At 45.6% G+C, this 14,969-nt stretch overlaps 1 protein-coding gene across 3 annotated transcripts in view; it reads right to left on the reverse strand.

Annotated features, from left to right (window-relative positions):
* Positions 1-5,001: 5,001 nt before the first annotated feature.
* The window catches only part of LOC133132571 (serine/threonine-protein phosphatase 2A 55 kDa regulatory subunit B beta isoform-like), a 68,537-nt gene continuing 58,569 nt past the window's right edge, over positions 5,002-14,969 (reverse strand). For all 3 annotated transcript variants that reach the window (XM_061248065.1, XM_061248066.1, XM_061248067.1), the window contains exons 5-9: positions 11,457-11,634; positions 10,149-10,313; positions 6,806-6,975; positions 6,246-6,337; positions 5,002-6,026 (exon numbers count right to left, since the gene is read on the reverse strand). In XM_061248065.1, coding sequence (XP_061104049.1) covers positions 5,747-6,026; positions 6,246-6,337; positions 6,806-6,975; positions 10,149-10,313; positions 11,457-11,634 — 885 coding nt within the window. In that variant the 3' untranslated portion in view covers positions 5,002-5,746. The remainder of the gene's footprint in view (positions 6,027-6,245; positions 6,338-6,805; positions 6,976-10,148; positions 10,314-11,456; positions 11,635-14,969) is intronic.

Genomic DNA, 14,969 nt, shown 5'->3' on the forward strand with positions numbered 1-14,969 from the left:
GTTGTAGCTAGATGGAAAGACCAGATTAAAAGCAGCTTTTGAAAATCCTTTTTTTATGTGGGAGGGGTAAAAATTCTAACGTCTTAGCTGTAGAGTTCAACTGCCGCACATTCAAATCTGATGGAGGTAACGGTTCCTCCAGCAGACGCCGTCTCTGAAAATGACAGCGCGAGCACTTTTGCTGTATTTATATCGGCAGCTTGATTGGCAGGCGCCTCCACCGGCTTAAGGGATGTTTTCTTTTACCCCTAGCGGTGTCCTCATGGGGCCAATTAAAAACATTAAACGTTAATGCTTTTTAAATAAATTATGTGCACGAAGAAAAATAAATGGCTGTTTAAAAATTCCCTGAAACTGAGGGCGACCTTAGCCTGAAATTAATTTGTTTTCGATAGGCACCGCTGCTTTCAATTCGTTGCTACAATAACAGTAATATGTAATGAGATTTTAGAAAAGTGAAAAAGAGGCTATTACGGGTCTTGTTTTGACTTTTTCTCCTGCGCTTCCTTCTCAAATGAGGATTTTCCATCCGAAGGCTGTTATTTTACAAATAATATTTCCTGCATTATATGCATGGATGCAGACTAGCCTGTTGTTTTGAACGCTCTGTCATTTACAATTGCGATTTTCCTTAATTAAGCTGTCCCGCTATTCCACGCACCTTGGCAATGGCATTTAGTCCAATTAACCATGGGGAGAATAAAGCCTAGAAATACAGCGTCTTGCATTAACCATGACATTTTTCAATTCTTCTGCGACGCCATGATTTTATTTTATGCCTTCACCATGTAGTCTCTTGGGGAAATATATATATATATATGTTTAGCAAGAAACTTGGAAATTAGGCGACTTGTACTTGTTATTTGTGTACGTACCTGGGAAGAGTGAGAAAGATGTGTACACGTGGCTGTGTACACGACTCACGGAGTAAATGTCCCTGAATCTGCCGTAAAGCAAGTTATATTTATTTCCTTTTCATGACCAGCGCTGAATCACTGTACTTGGGCACAAGTGGACGACTCGCACTTCTAAATTGGGAAGTTTCATTACATGCTGTAGCTAGACCTAGGTCTTCCGATTATTTTATTCTCGAAAACGAGATATACACGAACGTTGTCAACGGTGAAATCTAAATAAATGCATGAATGATCGGCTCCTGTATATTGGACGATCTTGCCAAAGCCTGTAAACAGAAGCGGTGAATGGTCAGATAAATTGCTCCACAACAAACAATTTACATGTGTAGTACTCTACTTACGCCAGAGGGTTGTGCTCTAACCTCATATTTTAATGGAGACAGCGATTTGTTTACCGTGGCCTAGTTTATGAAACTTTATTCGAACGTATCTCCATGCACTTAATCTTGTCTTTACAAGATACCATCTGGTATATGTCTAGACTTCCCCTAATGAATGAGGTCTGTCCATGTTTCTCGCCGTTATGAAATTCCTCCCAGCAAATATCAATCAAATGTTCAGACAAATGGCATTCCTAGCCAGCATTAAAAAATATATAATTTCATTTTGGTATGAAAAGTGGCAGTTTGTTTTCATTAATCAGTTAGGCTTCCATTCATTTTTCTCATTCCTGCTTCTCCTTCATGAAAGCATGATGTGATGTTTAAACTTGTGGAAGAACCTATGCACTTGTAAATCGCTTTGGATTAAAAGCGTCTGCCGAATGACAAAAAATGTAAAATGTACATGTAAAATGTAAACAAGGCACATTGGCTGTTTGTCAAATCCAGGTGCGCTCTCTCAAGTCGTTTTTTGGGGGGGCGTTATGAAACTCACAAATGAAATCAAATCCAGTTTTAGCCATACAGTATATAGATTTGCTCTCATACTGCTTTCAGAGCTGACATTCTCCTACTCTAGGGTCGTTCTTAGTCTTCTTATTGGCTCACTGACAGATACAGCACGGCTGGGTTGAACCCATGCAATGAATGTAAAACACAGGCCACACCGTCTCCATGGAAAGAAAGTGAAGCATGGACTCCTGCTTTTTATCCAGCTATAATCCCATTAGAATGATAAAATACGCAATTGAAAATGTGTCATCAAATGTCAGAATCCGTAGAATGCCAGTTTTGCGAGAGAAAGATGAGTGTGGCTTGACTCATTTGGAAGATTTCTAATTGTGTTTTAATATCCCATTTATAAAGAACACGTCTGTATAATATTGTATTTTTCAGTGTTCGTATTGGCAATCCAGCTGTGTTCGAACATACTGTGATAATCTGTGCTTTTGTGCCGGTAAGGCACTAAGAAGGTTTGATTGTGCCCAGGGTTATATTTAGCTTGTGATTAAAATGCTGACATTCACAGATCAAGCTCTGGGTTCAGTAAAGGGTCAGAAAGCACAGGATTAGTTACAACTCGTGTAATTGTTTTTCCGCAATCATGCATTCCGGTAAGCATTAATACTGAATTACCAGTAAACACATTTGAAGAAGATATACTTTTATTGAACCACGTGGGGTAATTTGTCCTCTTGCATTTGACCCATCCTAGTTACTTATGAGCAGTGGGCAGCCACAGTGCAGTGCCTGAGGAGCAATGTGGGGTTCAGGGCCCAACAGCTGTGCAGATCTTATCGTGGCTCCACCTCCATCCTTCTGGGTCCCAGTCATGTACCTTAGCCACTATGCTAACAAAAAACTCCATGAAAACAAAGCTAAAACATTATTTGAGAAAGTTAATGTATGCTAGATTTCTCAGAGGAAGGCAGCAAACACCCATGGGAATCAGTTCATCTCTAGTTTGACCACATCACCCACACTAACCAATCATGCCCCTCTGTTCTTCAGCGCTCCAATCCCTGTCTTCCGTTCCGCATCAAACAACAGTCCTCAGAGCCGGAAATTCAAACTAAACTTTTACTCCAGAAAATACATACTTCGCTTATACTGCAGCCAGCCCCATTCTCCCTCAGTGGCGGGTCAAGCCAATCAGATCAATTCTAATTTATTTTCGCATAGAGCCGCTCCACACAAGAGCTGTGGCAGTGCTGCAGTAAGTGCATGGCAGAAAAAGGCGATGAGCGGCGCCAAGCAGATCCAACATGGAGGACGCGTGAACAGAGACGGTCATTGATATGCTGACCACACAGAAAGGAAGGCCAAGGGAAGCCAGAGTGATGCTATTCAGAGTAGCGCAGAGTGCCAATGAGGAGATAATCGGATAAGTGCTGTATAACTGTTACATTACAGGCATTTAGCACATTGCCCTTATCCAGAGCAACGTGTAGCCTAAGCCTGCATACTGTAGTATACACTCATAGAGCTGGCACAGCCTGTAGCCTAGTGGCTAAGGTACATGACTGGTACCCGGAAGATTGGTGGTTCAAGCCCCAGTATAACCCTGGTAAGAACTGCACATGATACATGGTATGATTGTCTCCTGCTTTGTCTAATCAACTGCAGGTAGCTTTGGATAAAAGTGTCAGTTAAGAAATGTAAATGAATAAAAAATATACAATATAATGAAACAGCTCCTGCCAGGTGTTTTTCTTAATGGGGCAACAGCAGTGGGATCCTGGATCTTTTTTTTTTGTTGCCTAAAACTCCCAAATCTTTATACTTTACTGCCACCTCCACTAACCAGTGAGATTTGCTATTTGGAACAGGAAACCACCTAAACAAGAGCTAAAATCCTCTCTGTCCTATAAGAGAAATAGAGATAGAGGGAGTCTTCAAGTTTGAGTATTTTTTTTATTTTTGCTTCTACTGAGTTTTGCCTTGTGTATTCTTTCAATGAGACATGAAGTTAGCCCCGTCTTCAGGAAACTGGCCAAATACAGCCTTTTTAATCTGTTCTAAAATAAATCTAATAAATCAGTGTTTAAAGTAAAGCCGTTAAATCAGGATGTGCTTTCTGTTAAGCTCTCCTACAAAGTGCCTGGAAGGGTTTAAAACACATCTTTTTAATTAAAATGATAAAACTTGCAGATTAAATTCACATTTGGTGCAAAGTTTCAAGTAGTTCTGGCAGGGTAATCTCTTTGATCATTTTTGCTTTTCTCTGATACATCTGGTTTTGTGCTGCAAGTCAAATCATACATCAAAATGGCTATGTACACACACATTCACACACACACACACACACACACACACTCAAAATTTCCATCTCTCTCTCTTCCTCTTTATTGCTCTCTCCCACCTCGCTCTCTCTCACACACACACACACATTCAAAATGTATTTCTCTCTCTTCCATCTTTCCCTCTTTATTGCTCTCTCTCCCACCTCGCTCTCTATCCCACCCAGCTCTCTCTCTCACACACACACACACACACACACACACTGGTCTGTGCACCGCAGTGGTCCAAACACCACTGTCCTAAACATGTGGAGTGAGGCTCTCTCTACCACATACACCCCACACATTGCTCCACACATTGTTCATGCTGCCCAGTGATACAGTCCACAGCAGGACCTAGAAATAATGAGGGGCTGTTGAATATGGTTCTGACGGTGATCTGAATACTAAAGCCACCACAGCTTCTGCCTGCCCATGAAATTCAATAAATATAAAGATCTCTCTGCTTTGAATGCGTGTGCTTCATCATTATTGAGTGTGAAATTATGAAGGCAGAATGAACGGTAATGTGTGGGTAAGTTACTGGCAGCACAGTGAATCTTTCCATCCCTCTGATGTTGTATGAGCTCACAAAGTCCTTTTTTTCTGAAGGACTGTAGATCAGCCAAGGGAACACTTGTTTAACCCTTTAAAGAGTACTTTTTGGGATGTTTTATTTATTTATTTTGTCAGTGTTCTAGAACTCCACTACTTTCAATCACCAGTAGTCATTGTTGTATCAGCATTAGAATCTTCAGTTAAGAACGTTCAAAATCACATATTTATTGTCTTGTACCTCAAAGGGTTAACAGGAAGTGCGGATTCCCCCCCCTTCGCAGAGATGACAAAGTGGTGAAGGGCATGCTGGGTAACGTTGACATTATTAAACAGAAGAAAAGCATTCTTAAAGAAAAACAGCATCTGTTGTTTTGGTTATTTTGTTTTATTATATTTTTCAATTTCTTTAAAAATAAATTCAAATAAATTCAAATCAAAAGGAACAAAAAACAATAAACAAAAAGGAACTGCTACATGTTTTTAAAAAATAATTTATCCTCTCCTGTAACATAACCCCAACATTCACCAGGTGCAGGAACAAACAGTGAACTTTCCTATATTAAAACAAAAGGCTAAAATAAATACTATGTCACAGAAAGTTAAAGGGATGGGATTGGGCGGGGTGGGGGTTGTGTGGGACACAGAGGGTCCACACCAGTCCAGCCTTCCTGTCACATGATGTCCTTTTGGCAGAACTGGGGTCTTTCATTAGTCTTTTTACACCCCCTGTCCCAAATGCCTGTCCCACCACTTCAGGAAAGTAAAAAAATAATACTCTCTCCCAGCACTGCCCCACCTGTCCCAAAGACAGGTCCACAGTCCTGACATCAGGGGAAAATATCCTAAATATTGCTGGGGGGTCAGGGGGGAGCGGGGGTGGCGTCGGGGAGAAAAGTCTTCCTAATTAGTGAGCACCTTACTGTCTTCCTGTTTGAAGTTGGGGGAGGTGGGGGTAATGGTGCTGTTAGTTGACCTTGTCCTGGAATATGTAGAGGTTGTTGGTGGCAGCCATTTTAGTCGGCCATATCCTGGAACATGTAGAGGTTGTTGGTGGCGGCCATGTTAGTTGACCATAGCCCGGAACATGTAGAGCTTGTTGGTGGCAGCCATTTTAGTTGACCTTGTCCTGGAATATGTAGAGGTTGTTGGTGGCGGCCACGGCGATGATGTTCTCGTAGGGGTGCCAGGCGGTGTGCAGGATCTTCTTGCTGAAGTCCAGGCTGTCCACGCTGATCTCGTCCTTCCGGCGCTTTCCGCCCACGCACACCTTGCGCGGCTTCAGCACGGCGCGCGGCTTGCTGTTCTCGCGCGACGCCTCCAGCGTCACGTCCCGCTTGGTGTTGCGGTCGAACATCCGGAAGAAGTTGTTGTAGGAGCCCGTCATGATGACGCTGCCCACGGCGAACAACAGAGAATAACAACAGTTCAGTCACATCAAATCAGACTTTAAATTACAATACAGTATTTACCAATAATAATATGATCATAGAATACTGTATAAGAATATATCGGTGCTGCTACTGCAACTACTACTTCTGCTGTTACTACTACTACCACTAATACAACAACAATAAGCCTTTTTGTACCACAAACCCTGCCCCCTTTCTCACCTATCCGATCCGTTCCAGACACATTCAAACTTGTCGAAGATGCAGTCGTTTTCATAGAGAGAACACAGCTTGCTCCTCAGGTAGTCGTGAACCTGGAGGACAGGGAGGAATGGTTGAATATGTTGGCTATAGCAAGAATGAGAAGTAGGCTATGATGTCACTTCCTGGAAACTTGACTCTATTGTGGATCTATGTGCAGACAGATGGAAATGGCATTGCTATTACATAGTTCATAAGCAATATCTGTATTATCTTCCTGACCTCAGTTTCCAGGTTGGTACATGTCTGTTCAATATCAACTTTATAATAAATGTAAAAACAGGACAAAAAGCATTCGCAATACTTGACAAGTTAAAAATCTAACCAATTTGCAACAAACAAATATTGGTTGAACCAGACTACAGTTATCACCAGTATAGGACAAACTAAGGCAAGTCTAATTGATATGGAGAACTTTAATAGAAATCTAAGTGACGCCAGGACTTTAATAGAAGGATAGCCAACAGTGGCCAACAGTGGCGGAGGAGGAAGAGGAGAAGGAGGAAGAGGAGAGGCAGTACCAGGTAGGTCTCCAGGGGCTTGCTCTCCATGTTGAGGTCCCACACCTTCACCGTGAGGTAGTCCCGTGTCATCAGGTAGCGGCCGCTGTGGCTGAACTTCACGTCGGAGATGGAGGAGATGATCTCCGAGAAGAACGAGCGGTTGCTGGGGTCTTCGGGCTCCTCGAAGACTGAGGAAGAGGAGGGAGATGATGAAGATGAGCACACTCAGTCCACAGAGCAGAGTCATGGATCGGGGACATTGAGTAAGACCCTCAACCCCACATTTCTCCAGAGAGGATTGGCCTGCTTAGTCTAAACAATGGTAAGTTTCTTTGGATAAATGCATCAGCTAAATAACTGTAATGTACTACGATTTTACCCATAGAATTCTTGAGCCACGATTAGATTCTTCTTCATCCTTAACATCCTTCACTTTGACTCAAAAGTCAATACACATCTTAGTCATGATCTTCACGCACAGTATGGTGACTTAGCCGTTACCAAAATTAACTCTCCAAACTGTGGATAAGGGGGAAAGTTAACACTCATTTATTTTAAAAGACACCGTTAATGACAAATTGGATTAAATCCAGACCTCATTCACAGCTTGTCAAAATCTACATGTAGATCTGAGGTACCGACTTTCCCACTCATAAACCACAAACACCTCAGGACACAAGATATCAGGTTCTCGTCATTCGCAAGTCATATCGACCTTAGCAGTAATGCATAAAACAAAGTAATACAATCTTTGTAGTCATGCTTTTCAGTGCCTTGTGTATCTGCTTAACTTTCGTTTGACTGGAGTGCCTCTTATTAGCAGATAAGGAAGAAAGCATGAAACTTCATCGTTTCACATAGATTTTTTCATAGAATTCTATAAGTCAGTGTTCTAGAACTCCCCCGTTTTCAGTCGCCAGTGGTGATTGTGACATCAGCATTAGAATGTTCTCAGCACATATTTGTGACCTCACACCTTAAAGGGTTAAATGAGAAAAGCGATAGCCTCTGCTTCCAGGCTTTCTGTCCAGCAGTGCAATACTACAGCCCTCCTCACAGGGGAGAGTATGCCCTCCTCCAAATGTTGGGACGGGACAGTGGGGAATGAGATAAAATGGGGTCCCAAACTAATGGTCAAATGAGTGGGCCACTGAATGACCCTCCTCATTTCTCATTTCCGCTCACCCTCCATCCCGTGTTGTCTCAGCCTGTGATGGGATGGAGGGTGAGTGACGGGGTGAGTTTGTCCCACTAAACTAACTTGTATTTGGTGCACTGATGGTTCACAAATGTACCCTGAAAGTACAGTAATGTTGACTTTGGGTACAAATGAGTACGTGTTCAAAGAAAAAAAGGTACAAATGAATTATTTCATGTACCTATATTCCTTAAAGTGCACAAAACTAAGCGGATACACCTTCACATTCTCAGACCTGATTAAAATTCCTCCCACAGACCATTCCCAGCTGTATGTACGGTAGGCCTTTTCAGCAGTGCTAGCTGGAAGGAGAAGAGGCAAAAATTCCTCCATGCTTGCTGGGCTCGGGGCAACACGGCAACCCAAATGAGCCATATGCTTCCCACACTCAGCGGCCAGCTGTGTGAAAACTCCCCCTTATTGCGGAACGGCGTAATCATGCTAATTGTAATAAAATACGCTTCCTGCGTAACGCGCAGCGCCACGTTGCTGCGGACATACGCTGCGGTTATTAAAGCCATCGCTCAGAAACCCGTCACCCGTCAGCTGCGCTCCACGCCCCCCGGGGGCTCCAAAACGCGTACAATTCAGCCGGTGCGCTAATGCGACGGCAGCCGGGAAATAGCGCACAGACCAGAACAACCGCCGGCGAAGTCCGGCAAACACCTCAGGCCTCAGACAAAACAAAGGAATATTTATGAATCACGTGACCGCATTACTACGGATCACCCCCCCCACCCTCCCATTCTTCAGTCAATATATTCCGTCTGGTGATATTTTACGATGAAAGGGGAGCCCGGAGATAAGCCCGTTGATGCCGCAGAAATATTGTAATATTAATGCGTCCTTATCGGCGTGTCCACGCGGGCGACTCTGCTTGCGACGGCCCGTTTCCACGGCAATGCCGTCAATTAAAGGAGGGATGTAAATATGCCAGGGCTTTATGGAAGGGCAATAAAGAGTCGGTCGCTATTTCATCCAATTCTCCTTTTCTAAACACCCCCTCCCCTCCTCCCCCAAACCAGCAAACACCTGGGGCTATGCCTTCGCCATGAATGAAAATCCATTTATTTGTTTATTGATTTATTTTCATGCACAATTTTGGGGTTATTTTCATTTTATGACTGGTGCTCCTGCACGATAAGCCCACTTCAATTGTTATGAATTCTTATTATTCTCCTCCATTGTTATTATTATTTATTTATTCAGATTTATTGTTGGCTGGATGTACACCAGTGCCTGGGGAGTGTTACCCAGCACACATTTCCTACTTAAAAAAGCAGGAGAAAACATTTACATTACATTACTGACACCCTCAGTGCGGAACTCATTAACCAGCTGCAAGGCAAGGAGGAAGATACTGTGATGCATTAGAGCAAACTGCAGCTCTGTCTGCCATTAGTTTTATTATCCAGAGGTGGAAACAAAACAGTCCTCCGTTACAATGACATGGAGGAATCTGCCTCGGGAGAATCTCAGAGACACAGAGTGAGAGGGTGAATGGAGACTATGGCACGGGACAGATGGGATGAGAGGGTGAATTCACTTTGAGTGGTTAGGATTAGGGTAAGGGTTTGGTTTAGGGTAAGGGTTAGGATTATGGTTAGTGTGCAGAGATAGACTCACACTTTGGGTGGTTAGGGTTAGTGGTTAGGATTAGGGTTAGGGTTAGGTAAGGGTTAGCGCACAGGGATATACTCACACTTGGAGTGGTTAGGGTTAGGGGTTAGGGTACAGGGTCAGGGTTAGGGGTTAGGGTACAGAGGCACTCACACTTGGAGTGGTTAGGGTTTGGGTGAGGGGTTAGGGCACAGGGTTTAGGGTACAGGGTCAGGGTTAGGGGTTAGGGTACAGGGTCAGGGTTAGGGGTTAGGGTACAGAGGCACTCAGACTTGGAGTGGTTAGGGTTTGGGTTAGGGGTTAGGGGTTAGGGTACAGGGTCAGGGTTAGGGGTGAGGGTACAGAGGCACTCACACTTGGAGTGGTTTGGGTTAGGGGTTAGGGCACAGGGTTTAGGGTACAGGGTCAGGGTTAGGGGTTAGGGTACAGGGTTAGGGGTTAGGGTACAGGGTTAGGGGTTAGGGCACAGGGTTTAGGGTACAGGGTCAGGGTCAGGGTTAGGGTCAGGGTCAGGGTTAGGGGTCAGGGTGCAGAGGCACTCACACTTGGAGTGGTTGTCGCAGAGTGCGGACGCCCTCATGTCACACAGGCGGATGGAGCCCTTGCTGCTGCTGTAGACGAAGGTGTTGCAGTGGTGCGGGTGGAACTCTGCCGCCGTGATCACCTCCGTCAGCTCCTCCATGTTGGCCGGCTTGATGTCTACAATGTCTGCGCGGAGTCGCAGCTCAGGAGAAAAACGATGATTTAGAGGAAACGATGAGCCCTTTTCCCCCCTTCATTCCTCTGAACAGGGACCATACACAATTACCCCACGGGGGGCAATAAAGTATATCTTCATCTATCTTCAGCACACCACACCACAGCTACTATGCAGCTTATTTGTGTCTACCCTACGCTACCAACGCAGGAAGAACATTTCACCAGGGTAAAATGTCACAGGACATTAGCAATGGAGTAATCAAAGGTCAATATCTTTACTCGCCCGCCTGATGCATATAATGAGAGGAGAATATTACATATATGCCCATGCCACTTCAGAGTCCAAAAATCCATCCAGCGATCAATAAATGGCACATCCAATGACCTGCAGCAGCCATCAAATGTGGAAATCGATAGCGATCGATGCGACCCGTGTGCTTTTAAGTGTTCCCTAATAGCCAGCCCTTTCTGACGAGGACCGGCCAGGGTGTAGAGAGAGAGAGAAGCGTGTGTGTGCGGTGTGAACAGTCACATCACACACACACAAACATACTGCTCAGCAGGAATCATTGACTCTTAAAGCCTGGGGCTTTACCACATGGCACAGCAGTGCTTCACACCAGCCCCGTAAGGATCACCATCACACTGTGCAAAAACTCCCAATGCTCCTGACCAGCTGGCTGATGCCTCGCATGGCAGCCAATCACGGTTGGTGTGCGAGTGTGTGTGACTGGCTGAACGGGAACCGTCAATTGTATAGCGCTTTGGATAAAGGCGCTATATAAATGCAGACCATTTACCATTTAGGGTTTACATTACATTATTGACATCCAGAGCAACGTACAGTTGATTAGACTAAGCAGGAGACAATCCTCCCCTGGAGCAATGCAGGGTTAAGGGCCTTGCTCAAGGGCCCAACGGCTGTGTGGATAATACTGTGGCTACACCGGGATTAGAACCACCGACCTTGCGTGTCCCAGTCATTTACCTTAACCACTACGCTACAGGCCACCCTGCTACTGCCTTTGTTTAGGCAAAATAAGCACTTTAGTGGTCTGAAAAGGCAGGCACTGCTGGGCTGAATGACCTGTTCTTGTCATTACGTTATGTGACATCATGATGAAACGCACGCTGTGATTGGCTGAAGGATACTGAAGCTGCGGTTGGTGATCTCCAGGTTCCACAGGTTGATCCTCAGGTCGTCCGTGGACATGTAGGTCTCGTAGTCGCTGTTGACGGAGATGGAGTTGATGTGGTAGGTGTGGGCGTTGGAGAAGATCCGCCTGGGGACCGCCTCCACCATCAGGTCCATCGGCCGGACCACCGGAACCTGAGACGGGAGGAGGGGAGGAAAGGAGGGAGGGAGAGGGAGAAAGCGAGAGAGGAAAGGAGGGAGGGAGAGAGAGTGGGAGAATGAGGGAGAGACAGAGAGAGAGAGGGAGAAAGAGGAACAGGTTGAGAAAAAGAGAGAGAGGTGGGAGGGCAAGAGAAAGAATGAGGAGAGAAAGAGTAAGAGGGAGGCATAGTGGTGGGAGAGATCGAAAGAGAGAGAGAATGAGAGGAAGAGAAAGAGAGAGATCGACGTTTAGAGGGTTCAGACGTAATATTTCACCACAGTCCAGCAGCCTGTATCACAGCGCCCTGTTAGTCATTACATTACCCAAGGACAGGCCTGAGATTCATCTCCACAGTGAAAGCACCATGCGCAGCGCCTTATTTTCAGGGAGAGGAAATTCATACGCAGGCCTGCAATTTCTAAATATGCTGCCCCGCAGGCAAAATATAACAACTTATCCAGGGAAATAATGGCACAGGTCATTATTACATAAAATATATTTGAATTATTCAGCAACTGAACAACAGTATTTTTAACTGTGGGTCTATTGCTACATTGCCAAAATGTATAAGAACAGTGAGCTGTGTGGGATTTGGAGCTTCTAAACCCAATCCATTAACTACTGCACCATACAGGCCTTCCCATGAATGTATCCTTAGTTTCTTAATATCCGCCTCCGCACAAAGCCTGTTCTGTTATACCACAGGAGACATGTAGCTTGTTAGGGTGTTAAGTAGGCACCGAGTGCTGTGTTATTGTGCTGTGAAAGGGGGCATTAATGAATGCACAGGCACAGTTGTGCCTCTTCTTCTCTTGTACTTGAGTAAAGAGGTGTTAAAGCGGTAGGTTTAGAAAAACCTCCTAACATCTGGTCCTCCACCTGCCCTGTTCTGTACTAGAAACACCCTGAAGCTTCAGCAAAAACAAACCACAGATGGCATAAAAGACATACCACTGCACACAGTTTATGATTTATGTTTGGCGCATACAGGTTAGCGTGGAGTCCGCTGTATGGTATCCACGAGACCTCACTCTCTCTCTGGGAGAAGTTCACTCACTCTCTGGGAGAGTGAGGTCTCGTGGATTCCATACAGGGCTGAGTTATGGCGTGCTGTCGATCCCTGACTCACGCAGAGCGGTTAAAAGGCTTTTCTCAAAATGGCACAGCAATCTGAGGCTTTCACAATCAGCTGCCCGAAGACACTGGACAATAATGAGAGAACGGAACCTATCTGGGGACAGAGACGCTGTTTTGCCCAGGGTGCTTTCCTCCCCTCAGTGACGCCAGGAGAGCAGCCGCTGCCTCCGAGACTGCGAACAGCAGGTCGGCCAGCCGGTTCAGCTCAGCCAACCACAGATTACGTGTGCATTCATCTTCACAGGCAGCTTTTCTTTAATGTATTTTATATCTGTATCTACGTTAGTGAGCTACAGCGTAGCTAGCTTGCTAATCTCACGCCGTTAGTTCTGTAGTTTGAAAAGCCACTGCCTTCCAGGAGTCACTGGGGGAGAAAAGGACCTTGGGACACTTTTGCAGCCAAAAGGGGACTTTTGCACAATGCTCTGTAAAAGCACAATGCTTTTACAACAGGCATACCGTACAGACACTCTAGAAATAGGAACCCTGCGATTCCACAGAACCCCGTCTAGTTAAAAGGTGAGGTAAAACGGTTGTTCGTATGGGAGTTTTCACACTTCACATCACACCTATGACAGAGGGTTCCCCCTATGAATCAGGGGGCTCCCCCTATTAAGTCAGAACCACTTTTTCTAAGACTGTATGTCCCCTACCCTAAGAGAAGAAGTCCCCTTTTGGCTGCAGGTTTTTTGGCTGCTCACAGGTCTGTACACTGGTCTGTACACGGCACCACCCCTGTTGCATGAACCCATTCATGCATGCCGATCCCCATCTGACTCCCTCCCGTTTCTGAGCTCCACGGAGGAGTAATGAGGGGTAATATCTCAGCCGCGTGAGCTACAGTATAATGAAGGAGAGGCCGTGTGAAATGACTCAGCCGCACGCAGTAATAAGGGCAGGGCGGTGTTAAACGACAGCCCGCAGAGAGAGGCAGCATTAGCAGATGTACCCGCCTGGCGTCCCATAAGGGAACACCGGCCCCCCTCGGAGCCGAGCCGGGGTGAGAAACGCCTCGCCGCTTCCGCGAAGAGCGCGGTTTTCACGCTCCGAGCGGGATCCTTCAGTCTTCCAGCCGGGACGGCGGGTTTTTACGTTTTTTAATCACCTCTCCCCGCGGCTAGAGGAGCGGGAAGCAGCCGCACCACGGGGGGGGGAGGAGGAGATGCCTTTTCAGTGTGACTGCTGTGGCATGTGAACACGCTCCCGCTTAAATACACCCAGAGAGGTGTGTGTGTGAGTTTATGTGTGTGTGTGTGTGTGGGTGTGTATGTGTGTGTGTGAGACAGTCTGAGCACGGGCATGTTTGTGTGTTTGCACAAGCAGGTCTGTGTGTGTTTATGTTAATGTGTATACCTGTGTGTGTGTGAGCATGCTTGTGTATGTGTGTTTGCATGTGCATGTGAGTGTAAGCAGTGTTTGGATAGTTAACTTTTGGTGACTTTTGCTCTGTTTGTTTGTTTGTTCAAAAAAAAAAAAAAAAAAAAAAAAAATGGCCCTTGTCCTTATCTTTGTTGTACAGGTAGCAGTTGAAATTGTACTTACCTCTGGGGTCTTTCAGCGAACTTATCCCTGGTTATGGGTATGCACTTTGTTGTACGTCGCTCTGGATAAGAGCGTCTGCCAAATGCCAATAATGTAATGTAATGTAATGTGTGTGTGCGAACGCGTGTGTATGAGCATGTTTGTATGCGTGCACACATGCATGCGTTCGTGTATGTATATAGGCATGTTTGGTGAGTGCATATTTGTGCGTGAGTTCACGCGTGGATGGTGTGTATGTGTGTGTGTGTGCGGATGCATGTGTGTACACGTGCGTGTGTACGTGTGTGTGTGTGTGTGTCCACTCCAGCGCACGGCTGCATCACTCATAACTCCCACTCGGCTGAAAGTCATTGGTCAGCTGTCTGCCTGAGAAGAGGAGCCATCTGTCAGCGTGGGCCGTCTAACATGGCACCCGGCACCCGTAATCACCGCACACTGATTTAACACCAACACCACGGCACCCACAATCACCACACACAGATTTAACACCAACACTACGGGACCCACAATCACCACACACTGATTTAACCCCAACACCACGGCACCCACAATCACCACACAGGGATTCAACACCAACACCACGGCACCCACAATCACCACACACGGATTTAACACCAACACCACAGCACCCACAATCACCACACACAGA

This window comes from Conger conger, chromosome 7 (genome assembly GCF_963514075.1).
Source record: "Conger conger chromosome 7, fConCon1.1, whole genome shotgun sequence".
NCBI classification, from domain to species: domain Eukaryota; kingdom Metazoa; phylum Chordata; class Actinopteri; order Anguilliformes; family Congridae; genus Conger; species Conger conger.